This window comes from Panthera leo, chromosome B3, assembly GCF_018350215.1.
Source record: "Panthera leo isolate Ple1 chromosome B3, P.leo_Ple1_pat1.1, whole genome shotgun sequence".
Classification (NCBI taxonomy): domain Eukaryota; kingdom Metazoa; phylum Chordata; class Mammalia; order Carnivora; family Felidae; genus Panthera; species Panthera leo.
In genome coordinates, this window is record NC_056684.1 from 40,860,350 (window position 1) to 40,881,373 (window position 21,024).

Genomic DNA, 21,024 nt, shown 5'->3' on the forward strand with positions numbered 1-21,024 from the left:
TCCCCTTATGCTGACCTATTAAATCAAGCCGACAGGAAACCACCACAAAACAGCCCCGTGGGTCTTTGGGGTCACCACACGGCAGGGCTAAATGCCGGCCTGGGCAGCTCTTAGCTGTCAGGGACCTCGGCGAAGCCACCACACCCCTCTCACCGTCCGCCCCAGGGGCCTGGAAGTCAGGCCCCTACATCTTGGCACTCATTAATGGCCCCCAAACCACGACCATCGTCACCAACGCAAGGTCTCGCCGGGCCCACTCTGCCCAGCCTCCTCGACCCTCGCTTAGCCACTCTTCCCTTTTGGGGCGCCCGCCCGCCCGCCGGTCGCCCCGAAGGGTGCGAACTCACGGCCGCAGCAGCGCCGGTGAAAATATCCTCCCCCTCGGTGTCGCTGTCCCCAGCCTCGGGTTCTGACCCCCCGGCCGCCCCCTCGGAGTCCGGCTCCAAGCCAGGAAAAGGTGGAGGGAATCTCTCCGAAGCGCTACAGCCACCACCACCCGACGCCATCTTTCTCCACCCGCGGCGGAAGCCGCAACAACAACTTTATAGAGAGATAGCGCCGCGAGCAAAATGTTCCAGAGGAACGAGGAGTGGGATCGTCGTGATCAACCCCGCGGGACGCACAGGGCCGGGGCTCAGGGGCGGAGCCTAGCCGCTCGGGGCGGGGCAGGCCTGTTCACCACTGGTGCCCAACAAATCCGAGCCCTGCATCGCCACGCTGAGCTCTTAACCAGGGGGGCGAATGGGCCAGAAAAGGAGGAGCTAGGTATGGGCTGCTCACATTCCTAGGGTTCTTTGTGTTCTGGATAGCCTTATCTAACAGGCTTCTTAAGATGTCGTTCTAATAAAGGACCTTGAAAACTCTTCTACATGCCACGTACCTATGCCAAGCACAGTGCTGTCACTGAGATTCAATAAATATTTTTGACTAAGGGCTCTCAACAGGCTGCAGTAAAGTTTCGCCATTTATTCTTTGTTCATTTAGTTAATTCATTCAAGAAATACATATTGAACATCTACTGTATGCCTGGCATCCTATGCGTTGGAGATACAGAAATAAACGGACTCAACAGGCATTTGAGAGACAGGCATGCAAATGAACAATTCAACGTGTTCAGTGCTACAGTGTGCTCTGGGAGCCGTGTGAATGAGTTATCAGTCATGCTTGGAGACGCTGGGAGGCCCTACAGAAGGTGAGACCTCAGTGCCCTAAATTTGGTTACAAGGAAGTGAGGATTATCCTCTTAATTGCTGTGGAGTGAAGTGGAACAGATGGCAAAGAAATTCTTAAACTCTGAACAAAATTTTCCTGGGGCCTAAGCTATTCACTTGTTGTCTGGTGAGACTAAAGTCTAAATCAGTCAGACAATACTTTAAACAAAAGTTTGAAGATAAATGGGATATGTTAGCATAGGATAATTGTGCAAAGTAATCCTTTCTTCCCAATAGAGATGAAATTTGCCATCAAATGTGATGAAAGGTTTGTTTCTAATTGCAAATTCCTCAACATCAGGGATTGGCTCCTTCCCAGGTCTATGTACGAACTGTTTGAATGCAGGGGCCGCCTCCTAATCTTGGTATTCTCAGCGTCTGTAGACCAAGTTTGGCAAAGTAAGTGCCCAACAAATGTTTGAAACTTGACTGGAGAGATGGATGGATAAAAATAACATCATCAACCTTGATACTGGCATTCATCACAGCCACGAACACCAGAGGACTTAAACCATTCTTTTTAGGGTAACGATCTCCAATGTGTCACTACTGGATACCCTGGGCACAGCGCAAGCGCTGTCGTTCTAAGTTGTCTTTGAAGGCAACTAACAGAAATAGCTCGCAGTGGGGAGTTGTGCCGGCCCGAGTCCCTCTGAGACGAGAAAATCAAAAAGCCCTCTCCGCCTCCGCGACATCTAACGAACCTCACTAGGCTCCCAAGATGTTCCGTTTCACCCCAACGGAAACTCACTTCCGGCGTGACTAGGAAGTAAGAAAACCGGCTGGAAGCAGCTCCCTCAGAAAAATAACAGTAAAGTCTCCTTGCACACGCTCCTCCAGCGCTAGAAATCAAGATCTCCTTTCCCCCTACCTCTTCAGGATTCATCTTTAGCTTATTGAAGGCGCTGAGTGAGGCAAACAGTGGCAAGTAACAGACCGTTACCTAACCCCCTTCCCCTACAGAGACTACAAATCCCAGAATACAGCTCTCTGTCTTCCGAAGAAAACGCCCCATACGTCCCAGCACGCAATGCGCCTCACGTGCTGGGAGGAATTTTTTTTCCCCCCTGTCCCGCCGAAACCGAGGAAAGCATGCTGGGGCTTGTAGTCTTTGCGGGGCCCTTCCCTAGGTCCTCCGCGCTACTCCGTCGGGTCCCGCCTATCTTCTGCTCCGCTGGAGCTTTAGGCTCGTCTTGGCCCATTTGAAGACCAGGAAGTTGATAAATCGCGAGGCCCGCTGCTGAGAGACGGTGGCTCGGGTGGGACAATCGCCAGGGATGGCGGAGCGTAAGGATGGAGCGGGTGTCCGGGCTGCTTTCCTGGACGCGGAGCAGAGTCCTGTGGCTCTCCGGCCTCTTTGAGCGGGGAGCTGCCCGGCAGCCCCGGATCATGGAAGAGAAAGCGCTAGAGGTTTATGGTAATTAATTTTACCCAGGGCAGCGTGTGGCTTTGTATGTGGAGACGGGGGTAACCGGGGCTTCACCTGAGGGCTGGGGGTGGAAACTCCGGTTTTTTCTGGGTCTCGGCGGAAAGCTTGGGAAGCCTTTTCTCTGGAGTGGGGAAATGTGGGTCTTTCTAGGACTGGGGCTCTTCCCAAACTTGGGGCTAAGCCGAGCCTGGAGGTCTTAAACGCCTCGTTTCCCTCTCATGCCCTAGTGCCCTTCTCAAGACTTCTGGGCAGAGCAGGCGTCTAGGGTGCTTGGTTAGGAAGGCACGCTGGCGTGATTGCACTACTGGTCTCCTTCCTTGCGTTCCCTAACCCCTGGATACATATTCCTCCTCCTGCCACCACCGAGAGCACTGCTGGGTGACTAACGAGTTGGGGACTGGCCCAAGGTTACAGCCGCTCTCATGTGCAAAAGAAAATGCAGAGATTCCCCCGAGAGAAGAGGAGGACAAGACTGGTTCCCTGTACCTGGGCCTCGAAATTAGAGTTTCTTATCACAGCCAAGCCTGGAGTGCAAAAAAGGAATACACAGAAACACACATATAGTCACATGTGTTTGTTTTGTTTTTAATCCCTTGGGACCATATTCTTCGTACAGATGAGAAAACAAAGGTTTAGAATGGTTAACTACCCAGAGGTCACGCTGCCACTAAACCAACGGCAAAAACCAAACCCCGGATCTTCTGATTTCAAACTTCGTGCACTTTACACCATTTCACAATTGTCTTACGGCTGTTTTTGGACTTAGGTAGTATAGTTTTTGAAAACTAAAAAGACTGCGACTAACTAATGTTCAGAGATTCCTGCTGACCGAGGGAGAAAGATTTAAACCTAAGAATACAAATAAAATGTGGGCAAGGATTATGGGCCAGTAGAAGGAGGTCACAGTTGGAAGAGACCTTTGGAGCCAATCTAATTTACCCCTCTCTTACTAGAGGCAGGACTTAATCAACCCTAGCTATATGATTATTGTGAGTGGAATGATCCCCACAACACCGACACATTCCTGTCCTATCAGACTTCTGTCTGCAGCATCTCAGGACGGACGGGCACTTGGGGATACAACCTTGGAAGAGAGATGATTCTTGTCCTCAAGTTTATATTGAGGGAGACCTATGTATGCAAAAACAGACTTTTTTATTATATGCAGTACCAACCAATAGACTTGAATAAGAGATACATTAGGAGGAAGGAGAGATCCTAATCTCTGATTGGGGAATCTGGAAAGAGTTTAAGGAGGAGTCACTTGAGTTAGGCATTGAAGTAGAAGTAGGTTCTGGATATATGGTGGGTAGAAGGCATACTAAGCAGAGAAAAAGGAGCAAAAGTATGGAGGTGAGAAAATAATATGTTAGGGAATGGCAGATAGGTGGGTCTACAGGTTAGGGTTTGTGGTTTAAAGGTGAAAGTGCTGTCAAAAATTGTTTTAGGGGCACCTGGGTGGCCCAGTCGTTTAAGTGTTTGCCTCTTGATTTCATCTCAGGTCATGATCTCATAGTTTGTGGGATGGAGTCCTGTATGGGGTTGATGGCTTGGAGTCTGCTTGAGATTCTCTCTCTCTCTCTCTCTCTCTCTTTCACTACCCTTCCCCTGCTTGTGCCATCTCTCTTTTTATCTTTGTGTCAAAATAAATCAATAAACATTTAAAAAATTGTTTTATATACCAGGTTGGAATTGGATACTGAAGGTTTAAATGTAAATAAAGAATATCTGTGCAGAGCCATAGAAGAATTTTTATCAGGGGAGTAATGTGAGAAGAGCAACATTTCTTTCTAAAGAAATAAATCCAGAGCTCTCAAATCAGTAGAAAACCAGAGAAGTTTAATGCAGGGTGAAATTTAATATCAGGCTTAAGTAACATATAAAGAATATAATGTGGCTTGTATAAATGAGCCTTACAGGGAACATGCCTAGGATGAGGGGAAGCAAATTTCTTAAAAAAAAATTTTTTTTTCTTAATGTTTTTATTTATTTTTGAGACAGAGATAGACAGAGCATGAGCAGGGAAGGGGCAGAGAGAGAAGGAGACAAAGAATCGGAAGCAGGCTCCAGGCTCTGAGCCATCAGCACAGAGCCCGATGCGGGGCTCGAACTCACAGACTGTGAGATCATGACCTGAGCCAAAGTCGGACGCTCAACCGACTGAGCCACCCAGGCGCCCCTCAAATTTCTTTTTAAAAAGCAGTGTTTCCCTGAGTCCCACGATGATAGAGCCTTGTGAAGAAGAAGCTTTCGTCTTTTTTTTTTCCTGCCTCCATTTTGAAATTCTGTGGCTGATCAAGTGATAAGCCCAGGAGTTGCTGGGGAGAAGTTGCAATTTGATTGATTTAGTTTTCCCAGTAGCATTTCTGATTATAAGGGTGCTATAAATAATACAACAAAACCTCACACCTGAGAACGTTGTCCCATCCTATATGAACTCCCTCTACTCTCCTTTCTGCCTCACCATTTTTGTCTCATTCTCCTTTTCCATCTTTTTCTACAACCTCAGAGTAGGAAGGAAATCTTGTCCTCTCCAAGGCCAACCCAGGCTCCCATATCCTTGGTCTCATTCCCTTCTATTTATTTTGCCAGTCGTGCCTCCCCCCCCCCGCCCCCCCCCCCCCCCATATTTTCAGTCTCTCTTCTTCTATTTGGTTCTTCCCCTTGGGCTATATATAAAACACTCAAGTTTCCCTTACCCTTGTGATTGTTCTAGCTTTGTCCAAACCCACGATTCTTTTTTTTTCCCTTCCCCTTCCCTGCTGAAGCCCTAGGACTACATTTTTAGTTCCCACTCAATTCCCTGTTTGCAAGCTGGCTTCTACCTTCATCCCTCTACTGAAACTGCTTTTTTACAGGTGATCTCCTGAGTGATAGATCCAAAGACCTGTTTCAGCTCTCGTCCACCTGAATTTTTCTGCAGTGTTTAATATTGTTAACCACCTCCCTTTCCATCTCTGCTTCTTGCTTTTATTTCTCCTTCTGATCCCTGAATTAGGTACTTCCCACAGATCTATTCTTGGGTCTCTCCCTTCACATTAGTGGTTCTCAGATTGTACTAAGAGGAACCTGAGGAATTTTTTAGAAGTCACAATGCCCAACCCAAGCTACCCATCAGTTAAATCAGGATCTTTAGGGGTAGGGCTTTAACATCAGTTTTTGTTTTGTTTTGTTTTGTTTTGTTTTTAAAGCAGTTCTGATAATTCCATTGTTCAGCCAAGCTTGAAAATTACTGTTAAACTCATTCTTCATGAATCTGTGGGTTCAACAACCACTGTAGCTTTGGTGTTCTCTCTCTCCCTTTTTTTAATTAAGTTTTTAATTTTAATTCCAGTATAGTTAACTTAGTGTTATGTTAGTTTCAGGTGAACAATATAATGACTCAACAGTTCTATACATTACTCAGTGCTCCTTATAAATGTGCTCTTAATTCCCTTCACCTGTTTCACCCATCCCTCAACCCACTTCCCCTCTGGTAACCATCAGTTCTCCGTAGTTAGAAGTCTGTTCCTTGGTTTGTCTCTCTGTCTTTTTTTCCCCTTTGTTTGGTTGTTTTGTTCCTTAAATTCTGCATAAAAGTGAAATCATACAATATTTGTCTTTCTCTGACTTATTTCACGTAGCATTATATACTCTCTACCTCCATCCATGTCCTTGCAAATGGCAGTATTTCATTTTTTTTAATGGATGAATAATATTCCATTATATATACAATGCAATATCATTCTGTCTGTCTCACATCTTCTTTAATCATCTATCAGTGGATGCACTTGGGCTGCTTCCATAGTTTGGCTTTTATAAATAATGCTGCAATAAACATCAGGGTGCATGTATCCCTTTGAATTAGTGTTTTTGTATTTTGGGGGTAAATACTCAGTAGTATGATTACTGGATTGTAGGGTAGTTCTATTTTTAATCTTTTGAGGAACCTCCATCCTGTTTTCCAGAGTGGCTACACCACTTTGCATTCCTACCAAGAGTGCCCAAGGGTTCCTTTTTTCTCCACATCCTTGCCATTGTTCATTTCTTGTGTTGTTGATTTTAGCCATTCTGACAGGTGTGAGGTGGTATCTCATTGTAGTTTTGATTTGCATTTCCCTGATGATGAGTGTTGTTGAGCATTTTTGTAAAGTTTATTTATTTATTTGGAGAGGGGAGTGGGCAGGGGCAGAGAGAGAGAGAAAGTATCCCAAGCAGGCTCTGCACTATCAGCATGGAGCTTGACTTGGGGCTCAAACCCACGAACTGTGAGATCATGACCTGAACCAAAGCCAAGAGTCGGTTGCTTAACTGACTGAGCCACACAGCACCCTGAGCATCTTTTTATGTGTCTCTTTAGCTTTGGTGGTCTCTTAAGCCTTATGTACCATTCAGTGTTTGCTGGAATGTTCCTTTGGGTTGCCCCTTAAGCACTTCAAAATCATTATGTATAAAATTGAACCCAGTTGCCCCAGCCCCACCCAACTTTCTTCCTGTGTTCTCCAGCTTTTTTTTTTTTTCTTCATTCTATCAGTGTTATCCCAGACAGACTTAAAACCTGAGTCAGCTTCCATTTTCCCTTTCCTTGTCTTCTACATCCAAACGCTTGTCAAATTCTATTGATTCTGCCTCTGAAATGACTTCTCCATCTCTTGCCTCCTCTCCATTACTATTGTCATGTGCCTGTTTTGCGCCCAGCATTTTCAGCTGGTATCTCTGGGCTCTACTCTTAGTTCTGAGTCTACCAGCTGGTGGATGAGTTACCGGCTGACAGTATAGTGCTGTCCACGTTTACTCCCTTGTTCAGAACCTCTTGATTCCTTATTACCTGTGGCTGGCTGTAAAAGCAATCCTTGATGGTCTGGATGAATCTCTTATATCCTCACTTATGCTGAGTTCTAGGCAAACTAAACTTTTTTTTAATTAAAAAAAAATTTAAGTAATCTCCTACACCCAACATGGGGATCAAACTCACAACCCCAAGATCAAGAGTCTCATACATTAGCAACTGAGCCAACCAGGCACCCCTCAATTTCTGGTCCTTTAGTTTCCTTCAACGTTAAATTTCAGATATTGAAATGTCACCCATATTTAAAGGCTTGATTCAGATTCTGCTTTCATAAATCCTGATACCACATTCTCCGACACTTCTTACTCCACATTTCTTTCCGACACTTTTCTCATTCTTATATTCTCTCTGCAATGTTGGATCCAAGAAACAGGTGTGATCTAATAGTAATCCAAGAAAACTGTCTTCTCAAAAGGAAACTGGTAGTGAAATTTTCCGTCAGAAATCTGGGGAGTTACTGTGATATTTGGTTTTAAAAAAAGCAGTGTTTGGATTAGGGCTGGCAAAGTCATCCTTATTTAGAATATTCATGGGTCTTTCTGTTTTTGTTTTTTTTTAAATGTTCGTTTGTTTGTGAGAGAGAGAGGGAGACACAGGATCCAAAGCAGGCTCTGCACTGACAGCAAGAGACTGATGTAGGGCTCCAACTCAGGAACTGTGAGATCATGACCTGAGCCGAAGTCAGACGCTCAACTGACTGAGCCACCCAGGTGCCCCTAGAATATTCATGTTTTAACATAACACCTTGTCTCTGATGATTCTATAGATTTGATTCGAACCATCCGGGACCCAGAGAAGCCCAATACCTTAGAAGAACTGGAAGTGGTAACCGAAAGTAGTGTGGAGGTTCAGGAGGTAAACGAAGAAGACTATTTGGTTATTATCAGGTTCACGCCAACAGTACCTCACTGCTCTTTGGCAACCCTTATCGGTAAGGTTTTATATGTAAATATGTTTTTAATTCTAAGTTATTTTACTGATAGTGACCCCAAATAACAATTAGCATCATGTATCACACTTTACGGTTCACACAGTATTTTCAGATGTGTATCTTCTATAGTCCTCACAGGCTATGAGAGACTTTTTCAGATGAAGAACCTAAGACTCCCGAGAGTCTAAGTGACTTGCTCAGAATCACACAGCCAGGAAACGACGAAGCTGAAGCTCAAACCCAGGTCTCCTGACTCCAAACATGATACCTCCTTTAGTCACACCATGCTGCTTCTCTTTGGTATACACACCTACAACGGCTGGAGAGTGGGTGTGAGCCAGTCCTCCCCTCAGTTCTGGAGATTGGAGTGGGTGCTCTCAGACTGGCACTGCTGCCATCACCCTCTTCTCTAGCTGCTCTGTTGGCTTCAGTGAAGTACAGGCAGAAGTCCTAGTGGGAGAGGTGTTGTTTTTGTTTTTTGTTTTTTGTTTGTTTTTGTTTTTTTCTTTGGGTTTTTTTTTTTTTTTTTTTAATATATGAAATTTACTGTCAAATTGGTTTCCATACAACACCCAGTGCTCATCCCAAAAGGTGCCCTCCTCAATACCCATCACCCACCCTGCCCTCCCTCCCACCCCCCATCAACCCTCAGTTTGTTCTCAGTTTTTAACAGTCTCTTATGCTTTGGCTCTCTCCCACTCTAACCTCTTTTTTTTTTTTTTCCTTCCCCTCCCCCATGGGTTTCTGTTACGTTTCTCAGGATCCACATAAGAGTGAAACCATATGGTATCTGTCTTTCTCTGTGTGACTTATTTCACTTAGCATCACACTCTCCAGTTCCATCCACGTTGCTACAAAAGGCCATATTTCATTCTTTCTCATTGCCACATAGTATTCCATTGTGTATATAAACCACAATTTCTTTATCCATTCATCAGTTGATGGACATTTAGGCTCTTTCCATAATTTGGCTATTGTTGAGAGTGCTGCTATAAACATTGGGGTACAAGTGCCTTTGGGGGTTTATTTTGAAGGCTGTTTTCTATTTGAGAGGCAGCATTCCCAGTATTTGGGAGTAGTTAGCAGTAAGATACATAAGAGGTATCTTTGAATACATACTTTGTTATAAAGAAGAGAAAGGACATTTATTTCAAACCAAAATGTTCATCGGTAGGGGATGGTTTAAATAATCAGTGCTGGTATGTATTAACAATGGAATACTATGTTGCTCTTAAAGAGAATGAAGAAACTGTCCATGTGCTGATATGGAAAGATCTTTATTACATAGTGTTAAGAAATAAAAGCAAGTGTAATATTGCTACGGTTGTGTAAAAAAAGGCAAAAATAGACATTTGTATTTGATGACCTATGCATGAAGAATACATAAGAAATGAATAGCTGTGATGGGGGTGGGTAATAGTGGTGGTAGGAATGGGGCAGGTTGGAGACAGGATGGGAGGGAGACTTTACTATGTACTTTTTTATTTTTTTAAGTTTGTGAGCTATGGGACTATATTATCTATTTAAAAATAGATTTTTATAAAAAGGATCGAAAAGGTAAGCATTTTATTATTGCTTCCATGCTTGTGATTTCTGTCTTTTCTCGCTTATTGATCTGGGATCCCTATTAGTGGTTTCTAGTATACGGGCCACATCTTGAGGGACTAGAGGGTTTGTGAATCCATAGATAATATTGTAGTTATTAATATTCCATACTAGAAAAAGCGTTTTGGGGTGTTTGTCTGTTTGTGAAGATTTTATTTTTAAGTTACCTCTGTACCTAATGTGGGGCTGGAGCTCACAACCTCGAGATCAAGAGTTGCATACTCTGCTGACTGATCTGGCTAGGCACTCCGGAAAAAGCGTTTTTGAATGCATACTTATCTTTTTTGTCATTGGACAGTTTCTGAATTGCCAGATTCCAGAAGTGCTGCTGCTCTTTTGATGTGAAGGGGGTGTCTTAAAATATTTTGGTATATAAGGGTTCTTAAACAGAGGGTCTATTACTCCAAGAGTCTTCAGCAAATTGATTTTTCAAAAAGTAATGTTTATTTTGTGTTTTTTAAATTGCAAAAGTAATATCTTGGCAATAATTTGGAAACCCCACAAAAGCATAAAGAACAAAATAAAAACCAGCTATCATAAAAGAATGTGTGTTTGGGTTTAAAACTCCAGCTCCGTCAAGTCTGCCATTTTGTGGTCTTAGGCAAGTTACTTAACCTTTCTGGGCCTCAGTTTCCTAATCTGTAAAGTAGAGATAGTAAGAATAGCAATGGCATTACAAGGATTAGATAATAGAAAGCTTGAAATAGATAAGCATAGGCAATTTTTTATTCATCATTAAATATTAGTTTTTAATTATATAGTCATGTAGGTCTGTGTTACTAGCACAATATGTTATGTTTTATACCATTTAGACCACTTCTAGGTTTTCACAATTATAAATTGTACTATGATGAACAACTTTACATGTAAATATTTTTGTATGTCTCTAGTTATTGCCTCAGGATAAATTCCTTTAATTGGAATTATTGGGTCATGTGGTATAAGTATTTTCAAGCTTCTGGGTACATATTAGGAAATCCTTCTTAAAAAGTTTCTACTCTTTGAGGAATTCCATAGAAGAAAACAGTAGCATGTACAAAACATTTATCATAAACTTATAATAAAGAAATCTGGAAGAAATTATAGTATCTATTAAGGAAATGGCATCCAATATAATGGGATTTCTTATTGCTATTGAAAATGATAAATATAATCAAGGAATCAAAGTATCTGAGCAATGTATGAAAAAACTTAAATACTAAGTTGAATTTGCATAATGATTGTAATTATTGAAAAAACTGTGTTTATGTAAGTCCATGAAATAAAAGTAAATGTAAAGACACCAAGATCTGATTATGGTAGATATTTCAGATCTATACACTTCAGGTGTTGTTTTTTGTTTTTGTGTTTTTGAGAGAGAGAGAGAGAGAGGGAGGGCGCAAGTGAGCATGGGGCAGAGAAAGAGAGGAGGGAGGGAGAGAGAGAGAAAGAAACGGGACTCACCTGAAGCAGGGCTCGAGCTCACGAACCATGAGATTAAGACCTGAGCTGAAGTCAGATGCTTAACCGGCTGAGCCACCTAGGCACCCCCAGATCTGTACACTTCTTGAGCAGTTTTGTCGGTTTTTTTTTTTTTTTTTTTGGCTCTTTCAATATGAGTTTCAGTTAGGACCCTTGCCTTTTTAGAGGTTAGTAGAGTAGTGTAGTAACCATGTTCAATTGATATGATTGGAAAACTTAATAAAAAGAGCTCTCTTTCTGACATTTGGGAGGCATTTCCTATGAGCAGATAGTACTAAACAGGGAAAGGCACCTGGGTGCATTCCCCTGGGATTGCTGACGTTGTCACCTACTCAGAATTATCCTGGTAGATAATTGCAGAGACAAAGGAAACTCAAAGGGGGTGAGCGGGTAAGGCAGAGAAATCAGTTGTTAACTATTTGTGTAGACTTAGTCCAGACAAGAATAGCTGGAGGCAGGTGTGATCCAATATGAAGGGCATAGGATTTGGAGTCAGAAGGTCTGTATTTAGCTCCCAGCTGTCCACCTGTTAACTATATGATGTCAAACCACTTATCTTGGTTCCTGGCTGTAAAATGAAAATGATAACAATAGTAATGGCTAATATTATTAGATGCTTTTTATGTACCAAGTACTATTTTAGGCACATTGTATAACTATTTATTACTTATAACATCCCTATATAGAGTGGTACTCTTATAATACTTACTTTATGGATAAGCAAACTGAAGTTCAGAAGAATTAAGTAGCTTGCCCAGGGTCACATAGCTAGTATGTTCTGGAGCCACTCTTGAACCCAAAGAATCTATCTCAATAATGCTGTACTGCTTCTCTTGAGGATTTTGATGCTCAAGAAAGTGCTTTGTGAGTTGTGAAACAGTTATTATTTACTTTATGGATAAAACACCTACCAACGGTGAGTAGAACACATGAGAATGTTCAGATGGTGTACAGGTGACAGATAAAAGAGACAGCATGGGGAGAAGAAGAACTCTCCAGATAGGTTTTAAGGAGATGGTTTAAAGGGAAAACCCCTTAAAAGAAATGATATATTGTGTTTAGAGTTCTTTAATATGTATTATGAAATTCCTGTGTTCTAGACTCGAAGCACTGTGGAACACTTTCTGTGCATAATAAGAACAATTCAATTTCTGTGTCTTGGGATGTTGATTTAATTAAAAATTCGTTCCTTATTTTGAAGTGGGGGAAGAAGTAGAGCATGGGCACAAAAGAGTCTGTTCCAAGCCCAGTTTTAATTTCTCTTACAAGTCTCAACTAGGGGAAAAAAAATCATTGAACTGTGACTTGGCGTTGGGGTGGCTAACTGAACTTCAGAGGAACTTGTTTCGGGGCAACAGCTCTATTTGTACATTGTGGCATAGAGGATTCCAAACTTGTGAAGTTTCTTGTGGTCCTTTTTAAGTGGCTCTTACTTGATTTTATTTTATTTTATTTTTAATTTTTTTTTTATTATTTATATTTGAGAGAGAGAAAGAGAGACACAGTGCTTGAGTGGGAGAAGGGCAGAGAGACGGAGGCCCAGAATCTGAAGTAGGCTCCAGGCCCCAAGCTGTCAGCACAGAGCCTGACATGGGGCTGAAACTCATGAACCACGAGATCATGACCTGAGCCAAAGTTGGATGCCCAACCGACTGAGCCACCCAGGCTCCCCTAAGTGACTCTTACTTGGTTTTAAATATTTGGGTGATCTGGTCTGTTAGTGTTCAGTAAAGTGTAATGAGTGAATTGACCTTTGCTTGAAGGCAAATCGATGCAGTAGAAAGGACCTAGGCTTTGCAGTGGTCTTGGGTTTTAGTCCCAACTGCCACTTTACCAGCTCAGTGATGTTGGGCAAGTTACATTGTGACCTTGGTTTCATAATTTATAGAATGGGTTTGGTAATATTTGGCTCACTGGAGTATTATGCGGAGTATGTAAGACTAAATAAAAGTTGCTAGCATGGTGCATGGCTCAAAGGAAACCTACGCTGGGTTGAGTCAAAGCTGTTTCCAGCTACTGTACTGTATGGAGATATCTACACACAGCTGTATGCTTTTTCAAGAACTAATAAAAGAATAGATAATTGGGGCCTTTTTTTTTTTTTTTTTTCCCCTCTACAGGGCTGTGCTTAAGAGTAAAACTTCAGCGGTGTTTACCGTTTAAACATAAGGTAAGGAAGATTTTCTTGTTTTATAACTGCTTTATTGAGATTTAATTCACATTTCACACAGTTCCACCTGTTGAAAGTGTACAACTTAATTGTTTTTAGTATATTCACTGAGTTTTGCAACCATCACTACTATCACTTTTAAAACATTTTTATCACCTCAGTAAGAAACCCCACACCTATTTCCCCAAACCTTCCCCTAACCCCAGCTAACCACTGATCTACTTTTGGTCTCTGTATATTTGTTTATTCTGGATGTTTAATTCAAATGGAATCATACGTTTGTCGTCTTTTTTCACTTAAAATATTATTTTCAGAATTCATCCATGTTGTAGCATGTGTCAGTATTTCAGTCCTTTTTATTGCCTTACACTATTCCCGTTGTATGAATATACCATAGTTTATCTGTTGATTAGTTGACGGACACTTGGGTTGTTTACACTTTTTGTCTATTATAAATTTGTTTGGGCATATGTTTTCATTTTTCCTCTACCTAGGAGGGGAATTGCTGGATCTTTTGCTAACTGTATTTAACCTTTTGAGGAACTGCTAGACTGTTTCCCAGAGCTACTTCACCGTTTTACATTCCCACCAGCAGTATGAGGGTTCTGATTTCTCCACATCTTTACTTACACTTGTTTGATCTGTATTATTACTATGTTTTTCATTATAGCCATCCTGGTGGGTTGGAAGTGATAACTCATGGTTTTGATTTCCATTTCTCTGGTGGCTAATAATGTTAAGCATATTTTCATGTGCAAAAATTTTAAACCAAGTAAGAACCACTTAGAAAGGGCCGCAAGTAACCTCTCAAATTCAGAATCTTCTATGCCTACCCGGTACCAAACCAACTGTGTGGTTTCGCTGAGGTATTGTTAGTTCATATAGGAATCGCAGGGTAAGTGCTTGACTTTTCCCCTTTATTTACCATTTTCCAGAGTAATAAGTCGTGCATAATTTAAACCAAAGTAAATGAGTATAAAGTGATTTTATACCTGTTGCTTTATTGTCTGGAAGAAGAGTTAGTGTCATGCCACTAGGGGAATTTATATGGTGTTTTGTTTTAAAAAAAAGACTGTTCTAGATGATCTCTGGGGTCTCTTTTAACCATAATAAGGTATGATTTTTTTTCACTCTTGAAAAACGTTTATCTCAGTAGTAAAATAACTTTATAAGAATTAGTTAATACACTCCAGTGTTCTCTGGAAAGTAGACACGAGTTTATCATATAGCATGCTTTATTTGCCATGGGATTTGCAGTAATTTTGTGGGTTTATCTCAGAAGCTCCAGTTCTTGGAGGTTAGCTAATCTGAGGGAGTGCAGGAGGCCAGGAGGGATACCTTAACTGATATTATACTTGAGAGGAAATTTAGCAAGATAACAGTGTATGAGAAAAAGGAGGATACTGACAACTGTATATTGTGATCCTATTTTTGTAAAATAAGCAGAGAAAAGAAACTTCCAACCTTGGTGTGTGTGTGTGTGTGTGTGTGTATAAAATCTATATTCCATTATTAGGTATGGAGAAAAAATATGGAAGAAACTACACGAGATTATTAGTATAGCTTGCTTGGGGCTTGGGGCAGGGAGTAAGTTTAGATACTTTAGGTACTAATTTGGGAGGAAGAGGTAGAGAGATCCATGAGTGAAATACGTTTGAGATCTCATTTGTGTAAACTTTTATTTGTATGTATGCATTTTAAAAAGTAATTAATGGGGGGGCGCCTGGGTGGCGCAGTCGGTTAAACATCCGACTTCAGCCAGGTCACGATCTCGCGGTCCGTGAGTTCGAGCCCCGCGTCAGGCTCTGGGCTGATGGCTCGGAGCCTGGAGCCTGTTTCCGATTCTGTGTCTCCCTCTCTCTCTGCCCCTCCCCCATTCTCATGCTCTGTCTCTCTCTGTCCCAAAAATAAATAAAAAACGTTGAAAAAAAAAATAAAAAAATAATAATAATAAAAATAAAAAGTAATTAATGGGAATAACCCTGCAAGCCTTCCCCCAGGTGTCCAAAATTTAAAATCCTGCTAATTTCAGTCCTTGTTTTAGAGGGATCTGTCACTGATGTTAGAAAAAGGAATTGGGCTTTCATCCTTAGGCTCTTGAGTCCTCTGTGCATTGCACTTCACTCATTATCGTAGAGTACTCCAAATGTTTTGCTTTTAATATTTTTTTCTTCCTAGTTGGAAATCTACATTTCGGAAGGAACCCACTCAACGGAGGAAGACAGTAAGTCAATCCTGACTCATTATTAGAAAGAAACAACTTCAGATAGTACTTCATCTTAGATACCAAGTTATTCTGCCATCCAACTATCTACGGGGTCAAAAAAGTGCAGAATTAGTTGTTAGCTCTTCCTTGAGGTGGGGGAACCTAGACTTTTCAAGAAGTAGTTTTTCTGTAGGACTCTAGGTGAACTAGAGGTAAGACCTATGGATATTGGCTGGTTTAGGCTAGGAGCTGCACATCTCTGAAGAATATCCAGCTTTAGGGACCTTGACTTATAAACTCTAAGGAGGGCTTGATATTTTTCTTTGATGCAGGATAGAGAGCTATGTACTTAAAATTTAAATTGAAGGTCCAGAAAAGAATATGGACATTTCTTTTGAACTCTTACATCAAGAGTGCTTTTAGCAAATTATAGACAACAGATATGGGCCAGTACCTTAATTATATGAAGATCCATGCAGACTCATTAAAAAAAAAGACCTAGTAGATGAAGGAAAATTCACAGAACTAAGAGATAAACATGGGGTGATGTTCTCACTCATCATTAATCAAGGGATTATAAATTACAACAAAAATATGGAGCCATTTTTCACTTCCTCTTTTATGTGTGTGTTTATTTGTTTCTATTTATATTGTCAGATATTTTTTGCAAAGTGATAATTCATGTATTGTTGTTGACAATATAATTAGTTAAAAAATGTTGGGAAGTAATTCAGTGATGAGAATCAAAACCATGAAAATATTCATATCCCTTGATCTAACAATGCCACTTTTAAGAATCTTTCCAAAAAGAAGGGTGTATGTATAAAGGTGCTCAATGTAGCATAGTCTTTATAATTAATTTAGAAGACATATAATTTTTGATGTGTTAAATTACCCTGTAATTAAAAAAAAATAGGCTAAAGGGGGAAAAATAGAAAATTTCAAAATTTCATTTACTCTTTACTCTGTATGGAAATATGTATATGGACAAGGACTAGAAAGAAAGAAATGAAAATAGTTGTGGAAGAGTAGTAGGATTATAGGGTGTAATTTTCTCTGTAAGTCTCCCTTCTAGAACTTAGGAATCATTAGCCAAAATAAGCTTTAATTTACCAAGGAGTTAAATTCTGTTTTAACAGGCTAAAAAAATTTGTTACTATATATTGACACAGTTCCTTTGCTAACTTCGTCTGTATTTTGCAGTCAACAAGCAGATAAATGACAAAGAGCGAGTGGCAGCTGCAATGGAAAACCCCAATTTACGGGAAATAGTGGAACAGTGTGTCCTTGAACCTGACTGATTGCTGTTTTAAGAGCCACTTAACTTTGTTTGGTATATTTGTTTAAATTCTTTGTAAAATGTAAAGACTCATGTTTAATACGTAGGTGATTTGTACCTCGAAGCATTTTTTTAATGGATGATTTGCAAGCAAGATTTAATTATATGTAGTACCTAGTTTGTTCAATGTATAACATTCTCAGGATTTGTAACACTTTAATGATCAGACAGAAGAATATTTTCTAGTTATTATGTGTCAGACAAGTTGCTATTTTTCTGAAGCCTCTTCTGGTACAACTACTTTTCATGTCAAATATTTACTGTGCCCAAATGCGTTCAGTTGAAATCATTACTCTGTAGAATAAATAAAACAGAGATGATTCTTATAATGACATACTTTAGAATGTTTTTATTGAATTATAAATTTTAGTGTAAATGTCAACTCAAAAGAAATTTAAAAGCTTTATTTTCTTATTAGAATGTAGAATCAGAAATCAGAGAACCAGAAAGAACCCTTAAAATCAAGCCTAGGCCCTGCTTTCCTTCAAGGACAGTCTGGGACCCATTTGTAGATGAGGAAGAAACATGGAGAGGGCCAGATATCATACATAATTTTGAAGATCAAGAAGTCCCCAAAGAAGTTTTGATTAAACCAGTCTGAATTTACGGTCTCTTCTTTACTTGAACTTTGTTTAGTTTGTTTTAGGGGCTAATGATATTTGAAGTGTAACAGGGTGTGGAAGGCAGCTGCCGAGATGTTCCCTAGTGATCCTTGATTTCTGATGTTCATGCCCTGTAGAGTTGCCTTCCATGTTGAATCAGAGCTAGTAGGTGTAACTAATCAAGAATCAGAGGTGATAGTGTGTGACTTATGAGGCTAGATCATAATAGGCGTTGTTGCATTCATCTTCATTTCTTGAATTGCTCACTCCTCGGGAATCCAGCCACCCTGTCATGAGAACAGTCAAGCAGCCCTGTGGAGAATTCCACAAAGAGAGGAACTGAGTCCTTCTACCAACAACCAGCACCAAATTGCAAGCCATAGGAGTGAGCCATGTTAGAAGTGATTCTCCAGCCTCAGTCAAGCTGATATTTTGATTGGAACCTCAAGAGACCCTGAGCCAGAACTGCCTAGCTAAGGCGCCCAAATTCCTGACCCAGAGAAGCTGTGAGCAATAATAAATGTTTATTGTTTATACCACAAGTTTTGGGGTAATTTGTTGTATAGCAATAAGTAACTAATGCACAAGTTCCTAGAATGGAACTCTTCTGCCTTAAATTTAATTGAGGATACAAAGGGGAAAATAGGAGAACTTATTCCAAGGCTCTTGATAACCCTTAATCCACTTTGGGAATACAAGTTTTGAAAGAACAGAGAGGATTTTGTAAGAAGTTTAATGAGATTTTTCGGATAAAGTTGTTGCTGTGTTGAGTTCCAACCCCCATTTTGGAGGAAGGGTAGGGAAGTGATATCTACCACTATCTTCAGAGGGAAGTTCTCAGGGGACAACTCAGAGTTTGGGAATGTGTTCCCTGCAGTTGGGAGATGCAGCAAACTGGTACCTGACTCAGGCCTGAGAAAGAAGGTGGAAGTGGGCTGGAGGCCGGGCTGTAGGTGAAGGCTGACTCCTGCCTAGGAAACCTAGAGGAAAGACAAGGCCAGTGACTTTGGTGACAGAGCCCTCCTGGCAAGGAACACATGAATACCTCTCATGGACCGTGCTGTGGGTTCATATTTGACAGTGTCCAATAGGCCATCAGCAGAGCCAAGGAGACCTCCACAGAAAGGGTCTGGACATGTCCTGCCTGGTGCCCAGGGACTGAGGAGAGAGGACAGCAAATGAGCAACAAGGGGGGAGATTCATCTGCCGGGGTCAAGGGTACAGCAGGATCTCTGGAAGGCTCATGAAAGTACCAACCGGAGAGAGAGAGACCCAGCTGTAATCACCAGGCGGGCCCAGAGAGCACAGAGTCCAACAGCTAAGTCAGAACCGTTCAGTCTCCAGTGTTCCTTCCTCCTCAGCCTCCAAAGCAGTGGTAGAATAACTAGCAAGCAGGGGAGTTGAAGAGGAGGAAAGAAAAGAGCAAAGGACTGCATCCCATTGCTCTGCTGTAGGTTTTTAGCCTGAAGCAGACTCTAAAGACTTAATGCCAAGTTTGTAGTTTTGACTATTAGATGTGACTAGATTCTCTTTTTTTTTTTAAACTAATTTATTTATTTTGAGAAAGAGCTGGGAAGGGGCAGAGAGGGAGAGAGAGAACCCCAAGCAGGCTCTGTGCTGTCAGTGCAGAGCCCGACGCGGGGCTCAGTCCCACGAACTGTGAGATCATGAACTGAGCCGAAACCAAGAGCTGGACCCTCAACCGACTGAGCCACCCTGGCGCCCCTAGATGTGACTAGATATTTGGTGATTAAAACTGATAGGAAGACAATCTGACAGAAAATCACGTGTCTGCCCAAATCTTCCCTGTTGGGCAGAGGAAAATCATGTCTTCTCAACAAAGTGTCAAAGGAGAATGGGGGACAAAAATAAAACTAATTCTTTTTTTTTTTTTTAATTTTTTTTAACGTTTATTTATTTTTGGGACAGAGAGAGAGCATGAACGGGGGGAGGGGCAGAGAGAGAAGGAGACACAGAATCTGAAGCAGGCTCCAGGCTCTGAGCCATCAGCCCAGAGCCTGACGTGGGGCTCAAACCCACGGACCGCGAGATCGTGACCTGAGCCGAAGTCGGAGGCCCAACCGACTGAGCCACCCAGGCGCCCCTAAAACTAATTCTTATATAACCTACTGATTATAGACATGCTTTTGAAACTGTCTTGGCTTCTGCTAAGGCTCTGTGCTGCCTCAGCACAGCTTCATCCCCATGTTCTCTCTCTCTCTCTCTCTCTCTCTCTCTCTCTCTCTCTCTCGTAATTACTAATGGTGCTGCTGTCAGAAAAATCAGACATTGTGACATTGGAGCACTAGCCTTGTAGAAATGTCACTACGGGTTGCTGATCTGCTAAGAAAGTTCTCATTGGCTCCTTTTTTCTGGGGCATTAAAAATCTGTCCCCCAGCATCTATACATAGATCCACAAGTCATAAAATGTTGCTGTTTTTTAGTCATCACTGTAATCACTTCTCTCTAAAGTACAAATGCACCCAAGAAGGTCCTTAGCACCAACACTGAGTTCCTTGTTTCATGGCAACTTGCAATCAGGGCCAGGGCAAGAGCTGTGTCCCTAGTGTGTATACCCGGTTTCATGTTCTCCCAGCCAGTGTACACATGTGCATACAAGTACTTTTTAACTGGCTATCTTCCTTTTAAAAAAATGTTTTTTATTTCATTTATTTTTAGAGAGAGGGAGACAGAATCCCAAGCATGCTCCACGATATCAGCACAGAGCCTGACGTGAGACTCGAACCCACAAACTGCGAGATCATGACCTGAGCCGAAGTCGGACACTTAACTGTTGGAACCACCCAGGCACTCCTGGCTATCTGCTTCTAAAAGATATGGCTGGTGTCATCAGAGGGGCTCTGAGACTAACAGCCTAGGATCAAATTCACATCCCCACATTCTGACCATTTCTCATCACTGGACCCTCGATGGTCTGGGAAACCCAGGATGTCATAGTTAGGGGTTAAGGAACAGGGGCTGTCTTTATATTCCCTTCTTATGAGACCCTGATTATGCAAATGTTCTTTGCTGGTTTCAGGTGGCTGGAGTCTGATGAAGTCAGAGATCCCTAGTGTATACTCTCACCAACGCACACACTTACTCCTCGGTGCTCTCATCCACAGATATTTTAGCGAGCACTCTGCGTACCAGGCACTATCAGGTGCCGAGGACACAAGGACAGATTGGTCACTCTCTGTCCCCTTGGAGTTCATACTTAACCAACCTCTGCCTTCAGTCC

At 41.6% G+C, this 21,024-nt stretch overlaps 2 protein-coding genes across 6 annotated transcripts in view; one reads left to right on the forward strand and one right to left on the reverse strand.

Annotated features, from left to right (window-relative positions):
* Positions 1-2,238, reverse strand: part of SNX1 (sorting nexin 1) — a 39,533-nt gene extending 37,295 nt beyond the window's left edge. Inside the window, exon 1 of one of the 2 annotated variants that reach the window (XM_042941763.1) lies at positions 2,083-2,238. In XM_042941763.1, the coding sequence (XP_042797697.1) occupies positions 2,083-2,097 (15 nt within the window). In that variant the 5' untranslated portion in view covers positions 2,098-2,238. Of the gene's footprint in view, positions 1-347; positions 598-2,082 lie in introns of those variants that run through there. The other variant, XM_042941762.1, reaches the window with a different exon arrangement.
* CIAO2A (cytosolic iron-sulfur assembly component 2A) lies at positions 870-20,494 on the forward strand. Of its 4 annotated transcripts, none has more exons than XM_042941766.1 (6): positions 2,396-2,628; positions 8,235-8,399; positions 13,586-13,635; positions 15,814-15,859; positions 17,045-17,174; positions 20,467-20,494. In XM_042941766.1, exons 1-5 carry the CDS (start codon positions 2,505-2,507, stop codon positions 17,140-17,142), a joined length of 483 nt encoding a protein of 160 aa, XP_042797700.1. In that variant the 5' UTR covers positions 2,396-2,504; the 3' UTR covers positions 17,143-17,174; positions 20,467-20,494. The 4 variants fall into 4 exon arrangements, with proteins under 4 accessions (XP_042797701.1, XP_042797700.1, XP_042797699.1 ...); XM_042941765.1 differs by lacking the exon at positions 20,467-20,494 and adding an exon at positions 18,065-18,302; XM_042941767.1 differs by lacking the exons at positions 2,396-2,628; positions 20,467-20,494 and adding an exon at positions 870-1,192 and having other exon boundaries at positions 17,045-17,514.
* The last annotated feature ends 530 nt before the right edge of the window (positions 20,495-21,024 follow it).